This window comes from Gavialis gangeticus, unplaced genomic scaffold (genome assembly GCF_001723915.1).
Source record: "Gavialis gangeticus isolate Ggan-Ray unplaced genomic scaffold, GavGan_comp1, whole genome shotgun sequence".
NCBI lineage: Eukaryota > Metazoa > Chordata > Crocodylia > Gavialidae > Gavialis > Gavialis gangeticus.
The window spans coordinates 5,649,457-5,674,405 of record NW_017729019.1 but is presented as its reverse complement, the minus strand read 5'-3'; the positions used below and the strand labels follow the sequence as shown (position 1 = coordinate 5,674,405).

At 44.9% G+C, this 24,949-nt stretch overlaps 1 protein-coding gene across 1 annotated transcript; it reads left to right on the top strand.

The window, feature by feature from the left end:
* Positions 1 to 18,948: 18,948 nt before the first annotated feature.
* On the top strand, positions 18,949 to 20,711 carry KCNA10 (potassium voltage-gated channel subfamily A member 10). Its single transcript, XM_019514276.1, has one exon. The coding sequence runs from the start codon at positions 19,019 to 19,021 to the stop codon at positions 20,579 to 20,581; it is 1,563 nt and encodes a 520-aa protein (XP_019369821.1). The 5' UTR covers positions 18,949 to 19,018; the 3' UTR covers positions 20,582 to 20,711.
* Positions 20,712 to 24,949: the final 4,238 nt, after the last annotated feature.

The window sequence follows — 24,949 nt, the reverse complement described above, 5'->3', positions numbered from 1 at the left end:
ACTTTAAAGAAAAGCCCCGGTGCTCACCGGGTGATGCCGGGTGAGGGGGCAAGCCCTGCTGCCCCTTACTGCCCCACACCGCATGGGGAGGGCTCTGCACGAGCCCCCTTACCCTCTGCTCCCCCAGCCCCCACATGGGTTTTTTTTTCTTAAAGGGCCAGAGCCGGCCTGGGTGGGGCACCTGTGGGGGAGTAAGGGGAGTAACGGGGGTAGACTTTTTTTCCCCCCAAGTGCTGGGAGCTGGGGCGGGCAGGGCAGCCTTTGCCGGGCTGGGAGAGGGGCGGGGGATGGGCCGAATCAAATTGGGACAGAGCTTTGAATCACCAAATCGAATCGCTGTCCCCCAAATTGGCTGAATCTGAATCCAAAGTGAATACCAGCCACTTCGCACAGGCACACTGAGCAGATGCAATGTATGCCCATGGTCAGCATCTACATGTACATTTAATCACAGTTAATTACTCCACTGTAATGGCTGTGTTAAGTAGTTTACTGTAGGCTAATAGCATCGCATGTGTAGATGGCGACTCCTGACTCTGCAGTTAATTAGCCTACTCCGCAGTAAATCACACATGTAGATGCAACCACTCTTTCACTGGGGGAACGGTAAGTCATAGATGCAGGTGTCCAAGAGAGAACTGCTGGAACCAAAACTGGGATCTGCCTCTGTCTCACGAGTGAGATTTGTAAGTGCACAAAAAGTAAGGCTGTGTTTGGCTTGGTGTTCTTGTCTGCATCTGCCTGTGATATATAAATGTCAAAGCAGATTAGGAACCATCAGGAAGGACTCCCTTTGGCTTTGGATCAGGCTCTTCATTATTGCCATCTTAAATGTAACTGGTTCTTTGATGCACACTAATCAATCACTGCATAAGTAATTGTCCATCTATCAAAATATACATTCATTTCTAAAGCTCTTTAACTACTGAATATATAATAATAAGCTAAGAAGATTCCACAACTTGGCCACAAAGGTGAAAGTGATTCAGCGCCTCAACGGTAAGTATGGTTTCAGTATGGTTCTTCATGACATACCATGTTCTGTATATACAGCAGCGCAAGCAGTGAATGTGAGGCATAATAGCAGCAGCAACAATTATGAATTTAGCTCTATTAAAAGGTCATAGTCCCCTCAGAAGCTAAGCCACCCCTAATGCAGCTACCACCTAGGGCAAAAACCCTGCTTGCTAACCCTCTGCTAAGAAAGTTGATGCATCCTAAGATCACTAATGCAACCGTCTAAATTAAACCTTGATAAGCGACTGTGTTCCTCCTGAGGTCTTATGTGGTTGTGGGAAAATAATAATGATGATACTTAGTATTTATTAATCTGGGTGGGAAATAAATGATCACAGCTGGAAGGGCTGATTCAGGAGAACATCTTTGTTCCAGAAGGCAATGAAACATACTTAAATTTAAGCATGTGCTTAAATCTTCCTGAATCTGAACCTAAAATCCTAATCCAAAATGCTGAAGCTAATGGAAACGGTCTCACTGACTTCATTGGATGTTGGATTACTCCCAAATACGCATCAAAGTTGTAGACACTCCTGCATCCTTAGAAAAACATGCCTGCTTTTCTGTGGAACTAATTTCACACCATCTGTCTTTTGCTGCTGCCTTTTGCAGCTTATGCCACATTTTAACAGCCCTTTGTATATGGAAATACTGCCTGACTCCAGCCCCTTTTTAACTTTGATCCCTGATCTCTCTTGTTATTAAATTACAGACTGACCCGGTTAATCCACAGTTGATTAATTTGGCCTGTATGTCTGGGTATCAGAAAGATTTCATCTTACTCATGGCATGTACTGTATGTACCGGGTTCCTTGTTAATCTGATTTTTTTTTTTATTTGTATAAACAAAAATCTGAATAAAGTATGCAAACTGAGAAGGATTAATCAAGGCTGGCAGTAACACAGCCAGGCACCATTCTCTGCCTGCTATTTTAGGTCAGCCCAGTTCTATATTTTGTCTGTTGCACCATTATGTTGGGTGGTGGCATTTCAAAAACCTAAAGAGTTCAGATTGGGCCTCCTCTCTTTGCACAGGGAAGTTTATGCAGTCCAGCTGAGATGGAGCTTGGAACAGCACTTAGCTGCTAGGTAGTGCTTTTTATCTACCGCAGTCAAAACCCTTAACAAGTGATGCACTGTACCATGATTGTACGCAGTGGGAAACTGAGGCACAGAGAAAGAACATGACATGACTACGGGTCAGTGGCAGAGCCAGAGAGAGATTGCAGGTGTCTGGATTCACAGTCCTGTGCTTGACCAGACCAGTCAGCCTGATGAAGACTCTTCTAATCAGTCTTCTCATGGTCCTTTTCCTTCCTGTCGAATAAAAGATGTGGTGCTGCAGTTCCTGCCATCTCAGCTCTTTGCTCCCTCCTGCTCCCAGTGGCACAAAGGGCCATCATCATGTTAGCACACTGGCGGGATTTCTGAACCATAGATCTCCAAGTGTTGGCAGCTGGATGCTGCAGGGGTATGAGTTAAAGGCTGGACCGTATGCTTTCTTCCTGCTAGTTTGCCTGGATTCTCAGAGGGAACCAAAACACCATGATCTGAATGAAGTTTATGGTGTGAGTCCAGGCATTCATGGGAATCACCAAAGCAAATAAGGCCATGGCTTAATCTCACCCAGCACTGGCTTTCATAGGTCCAGCTGTGTCTGAGCAATGTATGAGAAGTGCCCCTTGCAGCCCGGTCTGAAATGTCCAGCTGCTATGGGACAGGAATGGTTAGCTCCAGCCCTGAAGCAGGAGAGTTTACAACCCTCCTGTTTTTAAAGTCTCTTATTGAACTATGAGTTATGTCCCCGTATCCATCTGACTCTCTCATCTTTATCTGAATCTTTTTAATACTTGTATTCATCGAAACCTTGCAGCAGCATGTTCCACCAGCCAATTATGCCCTGTGCTAAAAATCAGTTCAACCGTTTTTAAATGCTTTGGATTTCAGTTTGATTAAATACCCTGTGACTCACACGTTGACACATGGTAAACAGAAGAGCATAGTTTGCTGTCCGTATTCAATCTGTACTGCAACATTTGTATACCATCATGCATACCATTCACATATCACATAGTGTCTATACAGTATTTATTACTTTACCTGTCATTACAAGGATGCATTTCAGATCCAGACCTGAACTAAAATGTATGTGTCAAAAAGACCTACAATATGAAATTATTTAGTATATTATATCAGTGTGAAATTGCTCCTTATTCTACAAATGTTGCGTTCCAATGCTTGGGTCAGAGTTTCTGGTTGTAGCTAATGTTGCCTGTTAGGATTCTAACATTGTATAATCAATATGTGGTTATACGGTGAAAGGTATCTATTCAGACTGTAAAATTATCAGAAAATGCACTGTCTTTTACTTTGGGTTTGTATAGCACAAGCTACAGTGGACCCTGATCTCGGTCGGAGCCCCAAGATGACAATGTCATACAAATAATGAAGTCAGGTAACACTTCCATGAATGTAACCATACAGGTCCTTTGTTCTCTGAAACTATTGCACTATAACTTTCACCTTTATCACCATCATACCTTCATTGATATACCACCCTACCAATCAAATATCCTACTTCCTTTGCAAACCCTCAATTTTTATTGATTTATTTATATTCATCTACAAGCAACACTGTAAACGCTTGCTATAACTCTTAATAGATTTAATTTCCAGAAGCGCTGAGCCGAGGGGATAAATGATTAAACCCATTTTAGGTTTGTAATGACTTTTTCCAGGAGCAAATGTAATCGCATCCAAATCATTGGATTTTGATCACCGGTTTCTTTTGCAAACATTCTAGTGAAGCATTTACTTTCCACACCTTTGGCACTAGAAAAATCCCCATCCATCTGACTTGTCCTTTAAACTGCCAGCCTGGCTTTTTCTTATCACCTCTTCATGCATGACTAAGCCTTGCGTCACTTATGTTATTTCTCCTGCTATTTTAAATGTGATTTGCTAATGGCAGTCTCTGCACTCCCTTAATTTTTGTCCCTCTATCTTTTTGTTATCCTCTTCCTTGCTTAAAGCAGCTTTCTCTGCTATAATCATTCCATAACCCCAGCTATAAATCCAGGTTGTTGAATTATTGCTTTTTAATGCATTGTGCAGCCTTTAAAATTCCCCAGATATTATTAACTATCAATAAACAGACACTTGCTGGGGGTGGGGAGAGAAGGATCCTAGTTTTATGTTTAGCTTAGCTTCTCTTACCATTGAGAGCATCCGAGCTTCAATTGTGTGTGTAGCACTATTAGCAGAGTTGCTAAGCAACCGCAGGAAGACATGCCCATCAGTGACAAGTGGCTCATTAACAAAAAAACTCCAACAAAACAAAACAAAAAAAAAGACGAGAGAGAGGGTTTTATATTCCAATACAGCAGACCAGACTTTCTCAGACAGACTTCTAGTTTCAGAGGCTTCAATTTTGGGGATGCCCAGCTAGTGACATCCTGATGGTAAGCTGAGAGAGGTGCTGACCACGCCGGTTCCTATTGACTTCATGTAGAACCACGGATGCACAACAAGTCTGGAAATTAAGTCCCATATCAACAAATCTGGGTGTTTAACAGATAATCTACTCTAAAAGCAGGCACCTGGCCTGACTTTGAGAGAGGTGGAGCATCCAAAGTCCCAGGAAGGCCAGTAAAGTGTGGGATTTCTGTATTTATACTTATTGGAGATGCAGAACTTACTTGCACTGGATTCAATAAGGAGATTTGCATGAGTGAGAGATTGTCCCAAATACTGCAATTGTCCCAAATATTGGGATCTGTCCACTATTAAAGAAGGTGGAAACAATTAGTTGCTTGGGGACCACATTCAGAAGAGGTCTTGGGTTCATAAAATGCAATTTATGCAGAATGTATGTATGTGCCTAAGTCCAAGCGAGTGATTCTCAAGAGCCCTGCTCTTAGTTGGGCATCATCACCTCCTTCTTCAGAAATGGTTTTGAATGGAAGTGGTCCCAGTTCCTGTGCTGTTGGGGCATGTTAGGTATGTGCTGACATGGCTTGGCCTTAGGCACAGGAATACCTGGTTTGTGAATCCCAATAGGCTTAGAAGTGATGTAGGCATGAGATGCTCCACTCGACCAAGATGGCGAAAGTCCTGGACAGGCTCAGTAGCAGAACTGTAGGTGCCTATCTAAGCTTTCTGGGTGCTTAAAACTTAGGTATAGTCATGCTCAGCATTACCATGACCAAGTCCCTTTAGGAATCTGGTCCTTAGCATTTTTGTTACCTCTTGGTGTTGGGACTGAGAGGCCTGGGGGCCTGAGTTTTTGTTCTCTTAACTTTGCTTAGCTTGAGTCTTCAGGCTGGCCAATTTAACCTTGGTTTCAACTGAGCTGCAAAGCTGTAACTCAGCAACAAGAGATGACATGAGGGTCATTTTGACCATGATCCATTTGTGGTGAAGAAAAAGAAGAAGCTTGGAGCCATCTTGTCTGGATGACCAACGTCAAAATAAGAAATGGGCCAACCAAAATAAGGAAATTTGGCTTGGGAACAGACGAACAATCGGCAGCAAAACTGACCCCCACCTAAGAATGAAATAGATATCTAAAACTGGGAAATGTAGTCAAGATTAATCATCTGTAGTAAGTGGAAATAAGTTTATTACTATGCGTTGCATGGAATGGCTTAAGCTAATTATATGATAAGAAACACAGTATATAAGTAGAAAACAAGCTCACACTTCAGAGCCCCTCCCAGAGAGATCCTGACAGCAACAGGGGGATTAAACACCTCCCCCCACTGCCCTTCCCTCTGGCTACTGGTGTCTGGCTGGTGTGGTCCTGGGTACATGGTCCCAGGTGCATGAGCAGAACTTATCGGTGCCTGCGCCCCCATCCCTCCCCCTCCTGCAATGGGAGGATTAAACGGCTGCTTCTTCTCAAGCTTCCTGGGTCTGGCCCTGCCCCTGCTCCTGCCACCAGCCAGCAAGTGAGCAGGGGTGAAGGGGCTGGGGACCCCTGACATGGGCTGCTTCTCCCTTCCACTCCAGGCAGACCAGCTGGGGTCTCTGCAGGCCAGGGTCAGGGTTTAAACCCCTCCCCAGTCATATTCAGGTCTTCCTGGGCCTGGCCTCACCCCCAGCTTAGTTTCCCTCCAGCCGAGGGCTCATTCTAGCACCCCCCGGCTTCTGGCCTGAGCTGCTGCAGGCATGTGCCTGAATTTCTGGAGTCAAAAGTGAATGTCTGTTCACTTGCAAATTGGTTCAATCTATGCAGGTTAGACTAACCTGCAAAGATTGACTCAATTCATGCTCCAGCTTTCTGAATGTCTGTCCCTAGCCACTCTGTCCTAGTCTTGGAAATAATACCTGGTACAAGGCCTAATTTAATATTACTGGACGTAACACTGGGGAGCCACTCAGTACAGCTGGAGCTCACTGCAGCTGCATGTGGTGGTGATCAGTGTGTATATATATCCTCACACTTTAAAGCATGAGGCTTTAGGCTTGATGACTGGGAGGGGCAGTCATTTCTCTTTGATCCAAGTGCGCCTCACTCTGTGGCCTGTGCAGTCACCTGCCCAAATTGTACACAAGCCTACCACATTTAGGACCAATCTCTGTTGGTTTAATATCACAGCCCCGTTAAAGCTGATGTTACCCCAGTACAGTACCAAAATCCTCCTGGCACAACCTGAATAGTTTGGCCTTGCTATAATTTCAGGATCTATCCATCTGACATGTCCTTATAATGTTGCTATGGTCAACTTCTGCTGTGCAATATAGTCACTTCCTAAACCAGAATATGAATATGGCTTCTTAGGCCAAGAGCGATATATAGGAAAGTCCTGTGTGACATCCTGCATAATACAAGCCATAGCAGCCCTATGGCAAATGCCATTATTTTCTCTTCTGCCACCAGAATGCGGCTCCCAAGCTACCAGTCCTACCTTCTCCAAGGAGCCCCATCCCAGTGTATAATGGGAAGACATCTCTAAGTCCTAGGTGTGACAGTGGATGCTAGAAGCTACACTAGGGGCCAAAGCATTGCTCTCAAGTGGTGAAAGCAAGGTGGTAGTCACAATATGCTGCTCATGGGAACACTGCCCAGTGGAGTGAAGTTGTTGAAATAGAACAGTTATAATAGACACAAGTACAAGGCTGTGTTCTTTGTACTGTCGCAACAAAAGCATTGCATTTTGCATGTCTGCTGAGAGGCTGCCAAATGTCATTGTCATTTTTCTATGCATAGCAAAGCCTGCAGGTTCCTGGGGGCAGGCATTGTTTCTGTACCCTTCTACTTTCTTTCTTTTTTTCCTGCCTGCGCCCCTGAAACAGAAAAGTCGTCATCAAAAGCTATAATGAATTTTCAGAAGGAGGTGTCTGAAACGAGCATACCTGGGAAACTGTGTGCAGGGATGAGCAGGAGGATGAACATGGCTGTCGGGCAGCTAGGATGGAAATTATGCAGCTACATGGTAAAAACTGAATGGAAAATGTGCTGGTCATCTGCTCTGACCTGCTGCAGACTTGTACACTTCTCAGATCTTTCCCATAAGGGCAGCTTTGGCTTAAAGTGTCCAAAGACCCGTGGCTCATGGAAGAAAGAGCATCAGTCCAAATACATTTCTGCACACATTAGAGAGCCAGACTTGATCCAAGGGGGAAAGCTAGCCTTAGTGAAGATTGACATTAAATCAAAACAGCTATTCTATGCAACTGCACTCATGCCTCATAGTATTCTCCATTAGCAAACTTTCCTACTAACAGGTTTCTATTTGCATGACAGGCTGCAGTCTGATTGTTCTCGCTCTAAAAATTAATCTACGAAGGAGAGCAAATGTGTATAAAGCTATTCCCTTTTTTAAGATGTGTCACCTCTCTAACTAGAGAGATGAAGAAATGCCTGGGAACATGGGCAACCGATGAACAGTTAAAAACTGGAGGCAGCATTTCACGACTGGCCTTATAGGCTGATGTTTTCGGTATAAATGCTTCAAACAGTTGTGAGTAAGGAATGAATTTGTAATTGGAGCTGGGTAAAAACTTTTGGCTCCAGCAAAAAAGATTTATATTTAGTGAGGTTCAATCATTTTTTTAAAATTGCTTCAATGTCACCCAACTTAACTAAAAAAAAAAAAAAAAGACAGGAAAACACGGTAATGCTCAGCATTTATTTAGCATTTTTAATCTATGGATCTCAAGGTCAGGTGGAAACATCACTACCCCCTTTGTATAGCTGAGGGAGGGAAACGGAAACTGCCTTGCCTATGGCCTCATGGGAGCAGAGCCCAAGCCCCAGTGGAGCACTCCAAATTTCCAGTGTTTCATGTATTTATTAATGATTTTTCTGATATTAAGAAAGGGATGGGGAGTAAGTTGACAAAACCTGTGGATAACACCAAATGATTCCAGTTAATGAAGATGAGAAAAGTCTGTAAAGTATTCAGAAGGATTTCACTAGCTGGGCACATGGACAGCGCAGGAAACAAAGGACACTTATGGTCAACAATGAAGACAAATAAAATCTCTTACTTGCAGGGCTCTAAATTAACTCTAAATGGCTGGGGCAACGGGTCTGGGTATCGGTAGGGACATTTTTAAGTACAGCGGCAGTCAAAGCAAAGGACATTTAGATACAAGCTCCAAAACACAGGAGATAATGCTGCAGCTATAATAATGGTGAACAATCAGTTCTGGTCTCATCTTCAGCAGGATCAAGAAGGGGTGGAAGGGAATACAACAATGGTCATAGGCCTGGTGAGATGTTGATCGGAGGAGAGAATAAGATTGGGACTGGTTAGGGAGAAGGGAAGAAGGAGAAGGGGTGGGATAGTGGGATGCATAATGGCTTCAAACCCTGCAAAAAATAAGGGGTCCTTCCATCATCAAAAACAAGCAAAATGAATAGTCCATAATTAGCCAGTGTAAACTCAGTACTGCCACCAGATCTCTGGAGGTACCTTCCAGGCTAAGTATTTTAAGAGTTCCCTGAAGTCACCCAGGAGCTCAGCTGGATGGATTCAGATAAGGCTGGGGGAGTGGGCAGTTTATGGGTCCGGAGAACATCCACAGTCACATTGGATAGGGTAATTTATTTATTTATAAATAAGGGATATAAACCTTCCTGCTCCGGGGCAAGAGCCAAAGCCTCGCTAGCAGACAGGCTCTGAGAAGAGAGACATTCTCCCCTATGAGTAGGTTATTTCCCAGTCAGCCACTACAGGACTTGTTTGCATCTTCCTCTGAAGCATCTGGTAACAGGCGCTGTCGGAAACGGGATACCGGACTAAAATGTGCCGCTTGCCTGATCCGCTGGGGCGATCCCTGACTCAGTGCAAGTGTAAGCGTGCTGTGTTTAAAGGAGCCCGGCATACCTGTGGTTGCAGGAGAGAGGTAGGCACCTTGAGTTATACAGTGGCTCTCGGGAGGATAGGAAAAACTTACCTTGGGTTTTCCCTTTTTTAATACTGTTCTGGAGTCGTATATCAGAGTGTTTTGTTTAAATCTCTCTGCTGAGGGCTGTCTCCCCGTCTCCTCCCCGTTCCAGTCTGGAAGTCATGCCATGAGCGAGAATTCACCGCTGTCAGGAGGGGGTTATGGAGTGGCGTTACTGGGGATTATAAGCAGGCTTGTGCCCTGTTTCATTCAGAAAAAAAGATTTCTTTCCTTGGATGCGCTGCAGTGCTGAATGAATCGGATGGAGGGGATCTCATGCAGTGTATCGTCACAAGAAAAATGTTTGTCACGGAGTAGGGGGAATAAAAGGTGGCGTATCACCGAAGGAATGGGAACATGGCTGATACAGAATTGGGGTGTGGGGAGGTCTTACCTGCCTTAGTTTCTGCTTTTTCTCGCGGCTCCCAGAAGTTGTTTCATTTCCATCCCAGCTTGCACCGTCCAAGGGTTTTAAAGCACAGTTATCCACAGGCTCAACAAATGCTTTCCTCTTGTGCATCTGATGTATCCTATGAAGATGGGTGGCAGAAGAAAAGCCTTTCCCTAACAGAATCAGCTTGGGTTAGGACAAATAGGTGCCAGGCTCTAAAACTGAAAAACACCCCTCTTTTCCATTTGCACTTAGGCAAAGCCTGTCCCCTAGCTATAAAGCAATCAATTATAAAGTTTAACAAAATAGAAGGGAGCCTGGCAAATTATACAGTCTGCTTCCTTTTATCCCAAAGAGACCTCATTCTCAGGCATGTACGAATTAATTTTTCCCCTCCACACATTTCTTTCTGTATTAAATTATTTACTTCAGAAATGCACAAAGCTTTGAGGATGCCCTGCCTTGTGCTGGTAAGTCCCATAGGTGACTGTGATATATAGGGGCATTGCAAGCTGGGGAGGGGGAAAGAAATTTTACGGCTTCTCTAATCTGCTCAGCATGCCCGGTTTTCAGGTGGAGAGTTTTTAATTGCAATAAGTATGAGGGATCATTTGTGTTTATAATCTCCACCAGGCAGAAGCAGAAGCAAACCGTGTGTTGTTCTTGCCAACAGCAGGGTTTGAGGTGGAAGGAGAGGGAAACTGCGACAAAAAATGATTAATTTGCAAAAATGTGCTAGAAAAAAAAAGCCGCGTAGTACCCTCTAAAGTGACCTTTATTTTTTTTTCCAGCCTAGGATTTAAGATAAGGGATATTAGTTAATCAGATTCTGGGAAGCAGATGTTAAATGGTTTAGAAGGGGGAAAAAAGATAAATTTCTGGCTCAGACTACCACCAAAACTCATCTCACCTTCACGTACCTCAGTGGCAGTGAAATACTGCAGAAATGCAATTTTTGGCTTCAAGAACCGGTGGTAAAATAGGATCACTCGTGTATGTGCAAAACATCCCCAAGTGGAAGGGAGGGGAGGCCCTTGTGCCTTTTAGCCCTGTGGTTGAGGCACTTGGCCAGGGAGCCAAGTTTTAAGCCCCTTTACCCAGAGGGGGCTTGAACCTTCACTTCCCATGGACTAACACAGGGCTATAACTATGAAGTGATGGGATAGGCAACTGGGGGACAACCCTTTTGTGTGTCCTGCATCCTCCCTGAGTGCCACTGTGATCCCCTTCCCCTGCCTGACTTGCTGCTCTGCTTTCTGCTCCCAGCTGCCACGTTCCCTACCCGCCCTGCTCTTCCGCGTGCCGTACACAGAGGTTTCCGGTGGCGCATGTGCCACAGATTGGCCACCCCTGGGCCACACAGTGTCCAGTGGGCCCTCCGGTCCTCCTCTTGAAGCTCGCTCAACGATCAGCCAAGTGAGGAAGATTATTTGGGGCCAGGAGGAAGCTCAAAAAACCCAGAGGCAGCATCTCTTACTGACATAGACTTGGAAAGGAGGGAGCCCTGGTTCCAGACAGCTTTTGGCATCATGCATTTACTATTTATTCATGAGTAAACAGGGGTGGGAGAGTGTCCTCCCCGCTGGCCAGAACTCGCTGGGGAATTTGGCCGATTTTGATGTGCTTTTGTTTAGGGAAAGAAGCCAAAGCAAAGCCTTTTGATGAGGTGGCGCACAAGAAAAACCTTTTGATGTTCCATTTTGACTTCACCAGAACAAAAAGATTTTAGTTTTCATTTCAGAATGCCTGCTTGCATTGCCCTTTATTATACTTTGCATTAAAACTAACACTAGAATAGACAATCAAGTCAGGTTTGGCGTGAAATGCTTTGATCCACATGGAAAGCACTGATTCACCCGGAAGGATTTTCTTTCTTTCTTTCTTTTAAATCTGGTTTTAGTTTTTCAAATGTGGCGGTTTCTTGACAGTTAGTTTCAATGAAAAGCTCAAGTTGCTGCCTTCACTTTGCTGCAGAAACAAAACGAATTCCCCTAATGTCAGGATTTGATGTGCAGTGGAAAGTCTGAGACCAGCTCTGCTCTTCAGGCCAAGCATTTGTTAATCTCAGGGAGCATCACGGCAGAATGCAATACGATGAGCAAGACGTGTTTATTATAGACCACAACAAGATCTCCTTACGGCACGTGCTTCATTATCTGTAGTGATTTGGTATCATTTCTAAGAATAACTACGGCTAAAATACAGGGGGTTGATCAGTGCTGGGCCCCACACCAGGGCTTAAGTAGTCTTCAGACACAAGGCACCCATGTCAACTCCAGTCTCCGCACCATGGGTTAACTGTTTCTTAAACAGTTTAGCCCTTTTGTGTAATAAGTATCAATCATCATCCTCACTGGGTGCATCCTCACAAGACGCTCACTGCGCAGTAGCTGAATAACACTGCACAGTAGCACACTGGGCAAAACCTGTGCTAATACATGACTGCGCAGTCATATTAGGCTACTGTGCAGTTAATGTCCAAAAAAGCCTATGTGCACCGCGGTGCTAGTGTGCAGAAGTGAGAGTTACTGAATATTGATTTAGTACTTGGTTATCCAAGTACTAAACTTAATGTGCAGTAACTATGGTGCATTAATGAATGTGTAAACACACGTGCTGCTAACCTCAGAGCATTTTACAAAGAAGGTGACAATGGCCATTTCCCCCAGGAAATCTCCTGCAGAACCAGGAAATCTTTTCAGCCACATGCCTGTACCTAAACAGCAAACCTGGCCTTCCTCTGATTTTTATGTCAGATTCTCCCTGTTTGTATAATGGTATTATGTGCCCCAGTGCGGATGTCAAATAACGGGCTTTGCTCTCCATTATGCATCCTTATTAAAAAAAAAAGCCAAAGCTCTTTGTTTAAGGAGTGTGATACAGTGAGATACCAATGGTACCAGATACCAAATGCATTTGGGAGGTGAATTCTGGAGGAACAGAGAGCAGCTGCACCTCAAATTGTACTCCTGAGAGAAGAAAAAAATATTCTTGACGCTGTTCCTGTACGTATCCATTTGTGCTTCAGTGTCTTCCAACAAGTATTGTTATTCCCTAGCTCTAAAAAAGAAAAAAAGACAACCTTGCAAAGAAGTTTCCAAATATCATTTCATATTTTGGAGTGGTGTTGAGCAGTCCATTATTGCTTTACTTTTCTGCCTGCAAATGGGTTTCTGTGGTCAGGGGGGTATTTATTTACCGCTTCTGTCGCAAAAGGCAGTGCCAACCATAGCCCTGCCCAGATTCACAGATTCATAGATGTTAGGGTCAGACGGGATCTCAACAGACCATTGAGTCTGACCCCCTGCCTAGGCAGGAAAAAGCGCTGGGGTCAGATGGCAACTACTTACCATTCTCTCCCCTCTCACATCCACAAAGATGACATCTCACTGGGGGTTGATTTCCAGGCTAAACTGCATGCTGCTACTCTCTGCAGCACCCTGATCTCTAATTTTTCATTGAATCATAGAAAATGAGGGTTGGAAGGGACCTCAGGCAGTCTAGTCCCACCCCCTGTTCAACGCAGGGCCAACTTTCAGCAGTTGCTGGTTAAATCCACCACTATTGTTGCCCAGAGAAATGCCAGAGAGAACGAAGGGGAGAGATGACTCCCCTTTGGGAGTCCCATCTGTGACAAAGGCGAGGAGGAGGAGGAGGAAGAGAATAGCTTGATTGCCCTGATGTAAGAATGATGGCTCCCACATGAAGACAGGGTCTTGGTTTGTCCTTAGCAGCAACAAGCCTTTAGCACTAGGGCTGTGTTTTCATATGTACAGCACCTAACACCCTACGGATACAATCCCTGACCCAGGGCCTCAAAATATTATAAGGCATGCAAATAACACTTCAGTCCTCCAAATGACAGCATTTCCTACAAAACAGCACATCTTCACACTGCCCTGGGAGGAGCCAGGTAAAATCTTTCAGCTGCAACTTGTTCACCAAAAAAATGCAAATCCAGTTCAACCAAAACATGAACTCGCCAAATAAATTCATTAGCCCCTGTTCCTAAATGATCGTTTTCAGTAGTTTTAAAACGAAACCTGGGTTTTTGGAATTCAAAATAACATCACATCGAGGGCTTCTCTTCAGGGTTTTTTTTTTCCTTTTAAAAAACCCTCATGCCTACCAGAAGGCTTGTACGCAAAACAAAATGTCTCCGTTCTGTTTGAAACGCTTCATCCAAACCGACAGGGTGGTGGGGTTATATTTAAATTCACCAAAAAAAAAGATTCAAAATACATTTATTTTGGGTCAATCCATAGCAATTTTTTTTCTTTCTTTCTTTTTCTTTCTTTCTTTTTTTTTGGTTACACAAGGCAAGAAAAGCATCAATTAGACTTTTAGCCCATGAGCAGTGTGTCTCAGAGCACAGCCTGATGCCTATTGACACAGCAACCGTACTTCCTGTAGCATCTAACTGGCTTTTCCTGCCTCTGCACTATGTGTCATGAGATCTAATGAGACCACATAGCCCAAAGCAAGAAAGCAGCACATAAAATGGCATTATTTGCGTGTGACTCCCATAATCCCGCTCTGTGTGCCCTGAGTCACTTGAAAGATGTGTATATCATGACAAAAATGAAAACGGTCAGTCAACAAATATTAGATCTAGGCCAGACCTGAGCCAAGATCCAAGCCGAATATCGAAGCCAGATGACTTGGATCCTATTCTTGCTTTTTTCCCGTGATTAATTTCACATTTTCTAAGTCGCCAAGGAAAACCACAGAGACTGGATCCTGAACTATGGAGCTGAAGGGGTTAATGCTTTCCCCACTTACATTTTCAAACAGATCAAGGCTTCCTTAGTTAGAAGTCTCTGAGTCAGCAGCTGCTCTACTATCCTTTGTTTCCCTTTAAAAATGAACTCCAAAGTGCTGTCTAAAAAGGGTGAATCATAGCCAACAGAAGAAATATTTTGCTGCTCGACAGCTTCTTCAGCCTAGCTGTCTAAAGGTGAAACATGTATTTGAATCGAGCCCTGCAGTGGACGTCATCATCCACTGTACGCTTTAACTCCCACCATCCCGGGCATGGATTGTTGTAGTAAAGTACTTCCCCAGGAAGAGCGAGTCTATGGCCGAGTTGAAAAGGGCCAATTTTGTAGCCATCATCTTCTTTTCTCCTGATTGGCGTGGTGGCCCCAGTCACTCCTACACACATTTGTGCCTTGTTCTGGACAAAAAGAAATGCAAAACTCTACAACTCTTGGTTCAGAGATGATACCTTTTATTAGACCAACTAAGGAATTGCAAAAAAAAAAAAAAATCTTTCTCCAAGCTTTCAGGCACATGTGCCCTCCTTGGTTCAGAGGTGATGCCTTTTATTAGACCAACTAAGAAATCGCAAAAAAAATCTTTTTCTCCAAGCTTTCAGGCACACATGCCCTTCCTTAGGCTCAGGGAAAATTAACGGTGGTAAAAATAGTCCCCATAGGTAGGAAATAAACTTCATTTTTGCACAGAGGAAGCTGAAGATGGACAACATATACTTCTTCCTGTTCTTCTCCAGTGTCCTGTGGATGATCCTCTTCCCTGTTAATCACTGGCCTCCTGCCTTTCTTTTCTCTTGGTTCATATTCATAGCATATGATAAATAATACAGGACAACCACAGGGCAACAACCACTTTCATTTGAGGGTCACTCAGAGAAGAGAGGAATATTTTCCTATCCCCAGAGTACTTCAGTGCATATGAACATTTTTCATATTCTGTTAAAATGTTTCTTCAAATAAGAATCATATGGAGGAAAACACTCGGACTCCCAATGTTTTTTGTTCTGGGCTTGTGCAAAGAGTCTGCTTTTTCAGCTCTTCTTGCAGTCAGTGGGAATGAAGAGCTCTCAGCACCGCATGGGGTCAGGCCCTGATTTGCTCCGCCACCGCCTTCCTAAGTGATCTGAGTCAAGGCTCCTAGGCCGAGAGCTTCAAGGCTGTTTAGGTGCCAAATGCATTACAACAGTGAGAGTTATATCTTTATGTAACATTGAGGATATGGACCACTCAATGCCACAGTTCTCCCGTCTGTAAAATGCAGGTCATAACGCTTTCTTTCCTCATTGAGCCATTGTAGGTATAAAGTATTTAAAAACAGAGAGTAAAGCTCTGCAGAAATTGGAGTTTCATTTTGGCAAGCAATTATTAGGATCTTGAAATTTGGTTCAAATTGGAGCGAAAGCCAGAATTTCAAACGTTTCCCGCAAAACAGAATTTTCAAGAAAAAAGCAAATCATCCTAGTCTATTGAAATGTTTTCCTTCAAAGAATGAAGCATTCATTTGGACTCTTACTTTATGACAGATGAGAATGCATAATATCATCTGAAATACACTTTACAATGTGTCCTTTCAAAATGAAAAATTAAATGGCTCCATTCAGATAATACTGGTATTATCTGAACGGAGGACTTTAATTCTTCATCCTCCAAGTGCATCATTTTGATTTGTTTATCAAAACAAAATTTTGTCACAATTGACACACCTCCTCAGAAAGTTTCCATTTATTAAAAAAATGGCTTTTTTTCCCCCAGTGGGAAATTTTCATCTGAAAAGTTTTCAACCAGCTTTAGCAAATGATCCTGAATGTATCAGAGAAGATTCACTCCAATTACTTCCAATTTGTATTCACCTATCTTTACTAGTTCCATCATTTTATATGGTCCCTGAGCTCCTCTGTGACTTTATCTGCAAATTAATGATACAGCAGAGAATAAACTAATGGGAAGAGACTGTATGAATAGCTCAATGGAGATGTGCACATAAGTATTCTTTAAGACATACAAGCACTTAGTGCGTTTCTTTGAGCCACTGAAATGGAAGTGAATTGTGGCAGACTGTGATAAAGTTGCCAGGTTACTTGAGTGCCTGGTAATTGCAGGCATTTGTACATGTGAGGGGGCTTTAGTTCCCCTAAATTGAAAGCAGTGGGTTTTTAATTGGTGGGTCCAGACAGAACAAACCCAAACTATGTTAAGTGTCACAAATTGAACACATACAGCTACAAAAGTGCCACCTAAGCACATAAAGGTGAAATAGGATTTAGCTTGCTCACTCGCTCATGTGCTCTCTTTTCCTGCTTCTTCCACTACTGTGAATGCATGCTGTGTAGTAGGAGGTATAGCCTTCCTGGATCTCTCAAGTATATTTTAACAATCCTTGTAGCAGCAGGGCACTGGCCACTGTTGTCCCTCTGGTTTACCTGTGGCAGGTTAGGAGGTTATGCCTTGTGGTTGTGTGACAATGCTGACTCTGCTGTTTTAGCAATAGGTTAGCCATTAGTCAAGCCCTTGAATGGGATGGTTTGAATAGGGATGATCCTGCCTCAGGCATGGGGTTGGACTAGATGACTTGCAGAGGTCCTTTCCAGTCCTACTGTTTTACAGTAGTTCTCATCCTTGTCTGGTGTTGTCAATGCCCTGTAGGAGCAGCTCCCCGTCTTTCCCTGTGGCAGGCCCACTTCCCATCTGCACTTAAATGCTGTACTTGTCTTTTGTGGGGCTCACAACCCCTAGTTTTGGAGCCACTGTTATGTAGTCAAGATAAGCCACACAGTGACCTGACTCTAGGGAGTGGCAATGAGATTGCCAGGTCTCATGGCTCAGGTCTCTAATGGTTCATACTCCATGGGAAATTAGCTGGGGCGCCCTGGGCATCTTACAGTGCGATGTGTGCACAAGTCACAAAATATCCCCCAGGGACACCCTCAGTGTCTGCCTTAGCAGATAGGCCAAGGAGGACTGAACTGTCCTTTCCTCAGACACAGTGTCTGGAGTCAGGCGCACTGCTCCAGTGTCCCGAGATGCAGGGGGTTTTCAGTTCATCAGCTCAAATGAGAGACAAAAGGTAGAAATAGATGTTGCCTGGTGACCCATGTGCACTGCCATAAAAAGGTTTATGGTGGCACAAATGGTGAGCATATAGATGTCCCTACCTTTTGTTGGGTCATATCAGAGGAAAATCAATGGTGCATCTGCTGCTTTACTGCAGTGGACATTTATTAGCTCTGTGGTGGGAAAGTGCAGATAGCCTGAGCTGCCTGTACTCTCCAGCCACCCCAGGGAGGTTCTCTGGGGGCTTGAGGGCCCTCCCTGGCTTTCCCCATTCACAGAGAGGCACCCTGGGCAATCTCCATGCCAAGAGCCAGTTACCCAGACCGGCCCCTGGAAACTCCACGGCAGGTCTGGATAAGCGGAGAAGCAGGGTTTCCCCACTTACTCAGACCCAATTCAGAGATCCCAGGGACAGGTCTAGGTGAGTAGGGAAAGTCTAGGTCTCCATGCTTACTCAGACCCACCCTTGGGGTACCCAGGGCCCTGTCTGGGTAACTGGGGACAGATCCACCTGCAGGTTTTCCACAAGGCAGGTCTTGGTGAGTGGAAAAGATGAGCAGGACTGTCAGAGTGTGCGGTGCCTAATCCTGGCTCAGGAATTCTTGGGTTTTTCAGGACTAGAGCCCTCACGCCCCAGGAAAATGCATCACCCCCCTTGTCCCATACCATCAATAGCAGGACAAGGGGTGACGTGTTTTGCCTGGTGAAGCAAATCACGTGTGTTGCAATGCATCATGGCACAGCTGATCTGCTTCATTCGGAGATATCTATTTCTGGCTTGGGAGCCAACCCCTGCCCGTTGCCTTCAGCAGGACTGGGCTCTGTCCCCACATCTCTCTTGGTTCAAGCGGTCAGTCAGGACTCCTGAGCTCTTTTCCAGGTTCTACCACTGTGTCACTCTAACCTCGTGTGCTGCAATTTGTGAAGCTTCGTTATTGTAATTGCACATGCAAAGCAATTTGAAATCCAGGTTTCAGAGGGACGATGATATTGCAAGCTTGGGAGGGCATTTCCTGCCAGGACACCTGAGTTCTATCCTAAGCTCTGCTGCTACCTCACCCTTTACCCTTGGACACTTTAATGTGTGTTGGAAGGCTTAATTGCAATAATGAATGTATGCAAAAACAGTCTGCAGAAGCGTAGACCGACAGAGATAACAGAAGCGTGAAATATCATCCCTAAGTGCAACTGATATTTGGTTAAAAAAAGTAAAGGCTGCATGGACGCTGATCTATTTAATGCTTTGCAAGAAAGCAAGCATCATAAGCATGCACACACAATTCATCTCTGTCTCTCTGTGTGTTTGCTTTCAGATCATCATAGCGTGGGAAAGACACAAGCTGCTGGTATCTGACCCGGGGATTTATCCTGCTAATCTGATTACTGTATGATGGACGTGCCCAGTTGGAAGGAGATGGAGGTAGCACTAGTCAGTTTTGACAATGTCGATGAGATAGTGGAAGATCCCTGTTATTCAAACGACCTTATCTCAGCTAGCCAATCGCAGAAGGGACGTCCCAGCTGTGCCAGCCTCCTGTCCAACTGGAGAATCCTCATCAATAGCGAGAATGCCAACAATGAAACCATTTTCTCCAAGTTTTCTGCTGAATTCAGTGAGCATCGGGGCACAGAACGGATGGATATGGATGAAGGTGACCAGAGAGTCATCATAAACATCGCTGGATTAAGGTTTGAGACACAACTTAAAACCCTCAATCAGTTCCCTGAGACCCTACTGGGAGACCCAGAGAAGAGGATGCATTATTTTGACTCGATGAGAAATGAGTATTTCTTTGACAGGAACAGGCCTAGTTTTGATGGCATACTGTACTATTACCAGTCAGGGGGGAAAATCCGGCGCCCAGCCAATGTCCCAATAGATATCTTTGCCGATGAGATCATCTTCTATGAACTGGGCAATGAAGCTATGGACCAGTTCAGGGAAGACGAAGGATTTATCAAAGACCCCGAGACTCTCCTGCCCACCAATGACTTTCACAGGCAGTTCTGGCTGCTGTTCGAGTACCCGGAGAGTTCCAGTGCTGCCAGGGGTGTGGCATTGGTTTCAGTGCTGGTGATTGTCATCTCCATCATCATCTTCTGCGTGGAGACTTTGCCTGAGTTCCGAGAAGAAAGGGAGTTTAAGGCCACCAAAGAGGTCACTAGCAACGTGACCAAAGCCATGCTGGTCCCTAGCAGCTTTACAGACCCCTTCTTCATCATAGAGACCACCTGCATTATCTGGTTCTCCTTTGAGCTCTTTGTCAGGTTCATCGTCTGCCCCAGCAAGTCTGAGTTCTTCAGGAACATCATGAACATCATTGATGTTGTCTCCATCATCCCCTACTTTGTGACTGTTACCACTGAGCTGATCCAGCACAGCGAACTCAATGGTCAGCAGAACATGTCCCTCGCCATCCTGAGGATCATTCGGTTGGTCAGGGTCTTCCGTATCTTCAAGCTTTCCCGGCACTCTAAAGGGCTTCAGATCTTGGGACAGACCCTCAAAGCCAGCATGCAGGAGCTGGGCTTGCTCATCTTCTTTCTCTTCATTGGAGTCATCCTATTCTCCAGCGCCATCTACTTTGCAGAAGTGGATGAGCCACAGTCTCATTTCTCCAGCATCCCTGATGGGTTCTGGTGGGCTGTGGTCACCATGACAACTGTTGGCTACGGTGACATGTGCCCTACCACCCTGGGAGGGAAGATCGTGGGGACTCTGTGTGCTATTGCAGGGGTATTAACTATTGCACTTCCTGTTCCAGTCATTGTCTCAAACTTCAACTATTTCTACCACAGGGAGACAGAAAATGAAGAGAAACAAATTCTACCCGGGGAGGTAGAAAGACTACTTACCAGCGTGATTACAGGGAATGGCAGCATGCAGTCGTTGAACAAGACCAATGGGGGGTGTTCTTGTGATAAGCCCCAAAACAATAACAGATCATGAACTTGACATGGCAGTATGGCACCAGTCGAGGTTTGACAAATGAGGTATAAAATGTCAACACGTTGTCATTTTTTTAAACAAAATTGGATTTTTTCCAGGCATTTTTCAGTCTCCAGTTTCCTGTGGCTGTTCAAATAAACACAATCTTTCTTATCTCTCTCCCATGTCCACTGGTCTATTTTATTATCTGATGCTCAGCTGTTTGGCATTTTACTTCTCAACTTAGAAATCTAAACTCATTTCCTAACTGATGCAAGATAGCAATGCTGATACCTAGCTCTTCTCAGTTGTACATCTCAAAGTGTGTTAGACATGAAGTAAGCAATAAGCATTAGTATTCCACAGACAAGTGAGCACAAGCAGAAAGAGATGAAGCAACTTGTCCAGGGTCACCCATCAGGTTAGTTGTAGAGGCAGAACTAGAATTTGGGTCTCCTGAAATTTGGACCAGTGCCTGATCTACTAGACCAAGGCTGTCTGAGTGGTCGCCTTTGGGCTGCATGCATCCTATGAGCAGTTAATTGTGGCAGGTGCCAGAGATGCTGAACTGGTGCAACTCGGGAACCTAGAGGTGTACGCCACTGCTGTTACCTCCCCATCTTCTTACCCACCACCAGATTCACCTGTGAGATTGGTCACCTATTTGAGATGCTTTCTGTCAATACAGGAAGGCGCCAAGTCTGATCTTGCTTAGGCAGGTTTTATACCACAGTCACTCCACTGTTTGAAATGAAAGGTACTCCTGATTTAGGCAGTGAGTGAAAAGAGGATCAGGCCTAATGGAGTCACTCCTGATACACACCAGGTCAAGTGAAAGTAGAGCTGGCCTTCCTGATTCCAGTGTGTGTGCATGTGTGTGCGCACGCATGATCTGACTCCCCAGCTATTTTATGCTCCTGCTCCAGAATGGCTGTGCCAATGATATTCTGTTGCTTTTAGTGTCAAAGGCAGAAGGAAGTGAAGTTGGTGAGTCACAGCGTCTCTGAGGGCATGTTTTCCAGCCTTTTTCCCTCATCAAATTCAAACACGTGGAAATGTTAATTGGCCCATATTAACCTGGCTTGTGTAGCCAGGATGATTGCTGCTGTTTCAGGATCACAGTGGTAGGAAAGTTTTATGGGAATCATAAGTAAGAAAATGAGCATGAACCAGGAGTTTCTCAGCCTTGCCCATCTTGAGCCCAGTCCCAAGCAGATATAATAGGGTATGTTGACAGATGCCCTTTCCCTTTAGGCTAGGGACAGAAATTACATGTAAACTGGTATAAGTGATCGGAAATGGGTTCAGCTCCTTAACACAACAAAAGTTCACTGCATATAAACCACTTTCAAAATGGCCAAAACCAGTTTAAGACAAACCTGGAGGGATATAATATCAGACTTAACTGATTTAAGTTAAATCAGTTTATTGAACATCTGTCTTAGGTCCTCTCCAAGTTAACTCACAGTCTCCCAGCATCCCAAGATGCTTTGCACCTCCCCCACAAAACCTCCCTTGCAGGGTGAGCATGCTAGCCTTAGTCCAAGCTGTCTGTTCTAGCCACAGAGAGATGTGCTCTAGCACCCCCTTCTGGCCTGGGCCATTGCAGGCCCCTGGTTGCATTTCTGGAATCAAAAGTGCATGTCTGTTCATTTGCTTACTGGTTCAATCTACACAGCTTAGAATAACCCTAGAAGATTGAATTTATTCAGTCTTGGGTTTGTTGCCTGTCTGTACTTAGCCTTAGTGCCGCTGTGTCCTGCAGGCAATGACAGGCATTGCCGTCCCTTTGCTCTGCAGAATAATCTGCTACCAGCTCTCTGCCTTGAGGTTTCCAGCTACTCTGATGGGCTGGAGCAGAGGCAGCACTGGAGCACAGCTGGCCATCTACAGAAAGGGGCATAAGAGCACTGCCACAAAAGCTGCTGCAGTCATCTCATTTCCCTGCCTGACAGGTGGTGTGTGCTTCACATGCCTGTACCTTGTAATTCAGTTATCTATCACTACTCCTATTGTGCAGATGAGGTAACCAGGGCTTGAAGAAGGGTTACAGGAAGAGCTAGTACTGGGGATCTTTGGATAAAATCCTGATCCCTTTAAACCAAGGGGACTATTTTCCCCATTTTTGTCTCCTGATGCTATTTGCTAAATCTGACACAAATCCGTGGCTTGTTCCATTCACCATGAAATGGCATCTTCTTCCTATAAACTGCATGTCAGGAAATTTCACTCATCTCTAAGTTTCAGTCAATTTATGCAAAAAAATTCCAGTGTCGACTCCAGCATTTCCTGAAGAAAAATCAATTGCACAGAACATTGCCTTTGACTTCAAGACAGTCCTTGGTGAATACAGACACTTCAGGAACCTGTATAATGGAGGAGGGAACCCCCCCCCCCCAAAACCAACAAAGGAACAAACAGAAAGCACAGAGAAAGGGCCCTCTGAGGGACACCAATGGCATCCCTTTACCTTGAAACACTGTAAAGCAGGGGTTCTCAAAATTTTGAGACTCAGTTTTCCTTGGACAATGCGAGCTTTTCGTTTTCACCCATTTTTTGACTATAGAAAAACGCTAAGGCAATTCTTTGGTTGCAAAGAACTCGGAGAGACCCCAACAGGTTACAATGTTTTTGACACTGTTGATTCCATATTTAAATCCCTGGGTTTATCTTGTCAATCGTGTTTGTGCACTTAACAATGCTCACACTGCATAATGCCCTTTGGGACACTTGGTCTCGCAGCACCACAGGATGCTACGGTACCCTGGTTGAGAATCACGGCTATAAAGAATAGCAGGTAATCACTGCACTGCTGCAAATGAACTGGCAATCGCGTGTGTGAAGCTGGGCATATTTGCAGCACAGCTGGGGTTGGTATTAACTGCAGTCCATGCAGGCTAGCCAGTGGATCTGCAGGAGATTGAGGCCCTGCAGTCTGTGTAGGGAGGAGTCTGCTAACACTTTTCTGCTCAGCCATAGTTGTCAGAGCTGTAGGCATAAAATCTGGGAACCTGATGCACTGTGTAGATTGGGGTGTGCTCAGCATTGCACCACAAGAAAGCATGCGGTGATTAACAGGGTGAACAGATAAAAGCTGCCCCCAGCACAGCTGCCCTCTTAGCTCCCAGCTGAACTTTTTCTGCAAAAATAGATTTCCTCCGATCCCGAGACACCTTGCAGTTGGCCTGTGCTGTGCTCTCCCTTTCTGATCTTGTGACAAAGGACTTGAGGTGCTATTAATAATACACCTTGCCATTACACATCCTGGTGTCTGCATTGTTGCTGCTGCTACTCACAGCCGTTGCAGTGCTGGTTCGATGAAAGCAACTCGAGCAAAAACAGACATACTATTTCTGCCTATTTAATGTCCACTGCTGAAAAGAGCTATGAGTGAGATGAGTAGATGCCTACTGTGGATGTTTATAGGGTCCCCGGAGCTGCGTCCCAGTGCAGGGAACTAGTGGATGAGCTGCAGTTAACTGTGTTAAATTGCAATGCCCAGCGTTCCTTGCTGCCATGATGGGCTGGAAGCAACAGAGGAATTTAAGAAAAATGGAAAGTGTGTCTTTGAGATCAGTCAAGCATGATGCTCATTTGAGGGTGACCTAACTGTTGTGCTCTGGTGGATTAGGCACACAGGTACTGCACCAGGGCAGGGATCTTCAGAAAGACTCAAGTGCTGAGCACTTTTAAAAATCTTGTTCTGGACTGTGGGGGCTATTAACTCAACCATCCTGTTTGCTCCACAAAGCAGCAGCAAGTCTACACCCACTTGCACGTGGGTGTGTCAGAGGAGCAACAAGGCTGCTCATCTCACAGTTCTCTACAACCCAGGGTTGTGTCCCCATTCTGCACTCGTGCAGGCTCAGGAACCTCCACCGTTCCCCATCCTCGTCACCATTTCTAGCCTCACATGGACAATGTGCACATGGCAGCTTCAAGGCCTTCTTGGACATTATAAACAGCATTACAATGCCCTTGACTGTCCAACCCAACGCTGAAGACACCCCCACCCATTCAGGTGCCTTTTTTCAGTCACGTAGTAGCATACAAAGGCAAGGCAGGACTACGTAGTGCATATCACTGCATAGGGGAACTTGCAGAGGCTTCCCAGCTCCATTGACCAGGTAAAACCCTATCCTTATTTTCCTGTGTCTTGGGTTCGACCCAGCACTCCATTGTCTGTACTGCTCAACTTTGCTTCCAAGGCCTAAATCCAAGCAAATAGTAGTAGATGGGAGAAACTCTGGGTCTTGGCTCCCTTCTAACACCCTAAATAGCAGGTTGGCTATGGCATGAATGAAACAGTAGAATGCCAGGCCGGTGGGACTGAATATTACCTTACGCACTAGACTCTCTTCATCAGCTGTTTTTTCTGCCTGAATAAGT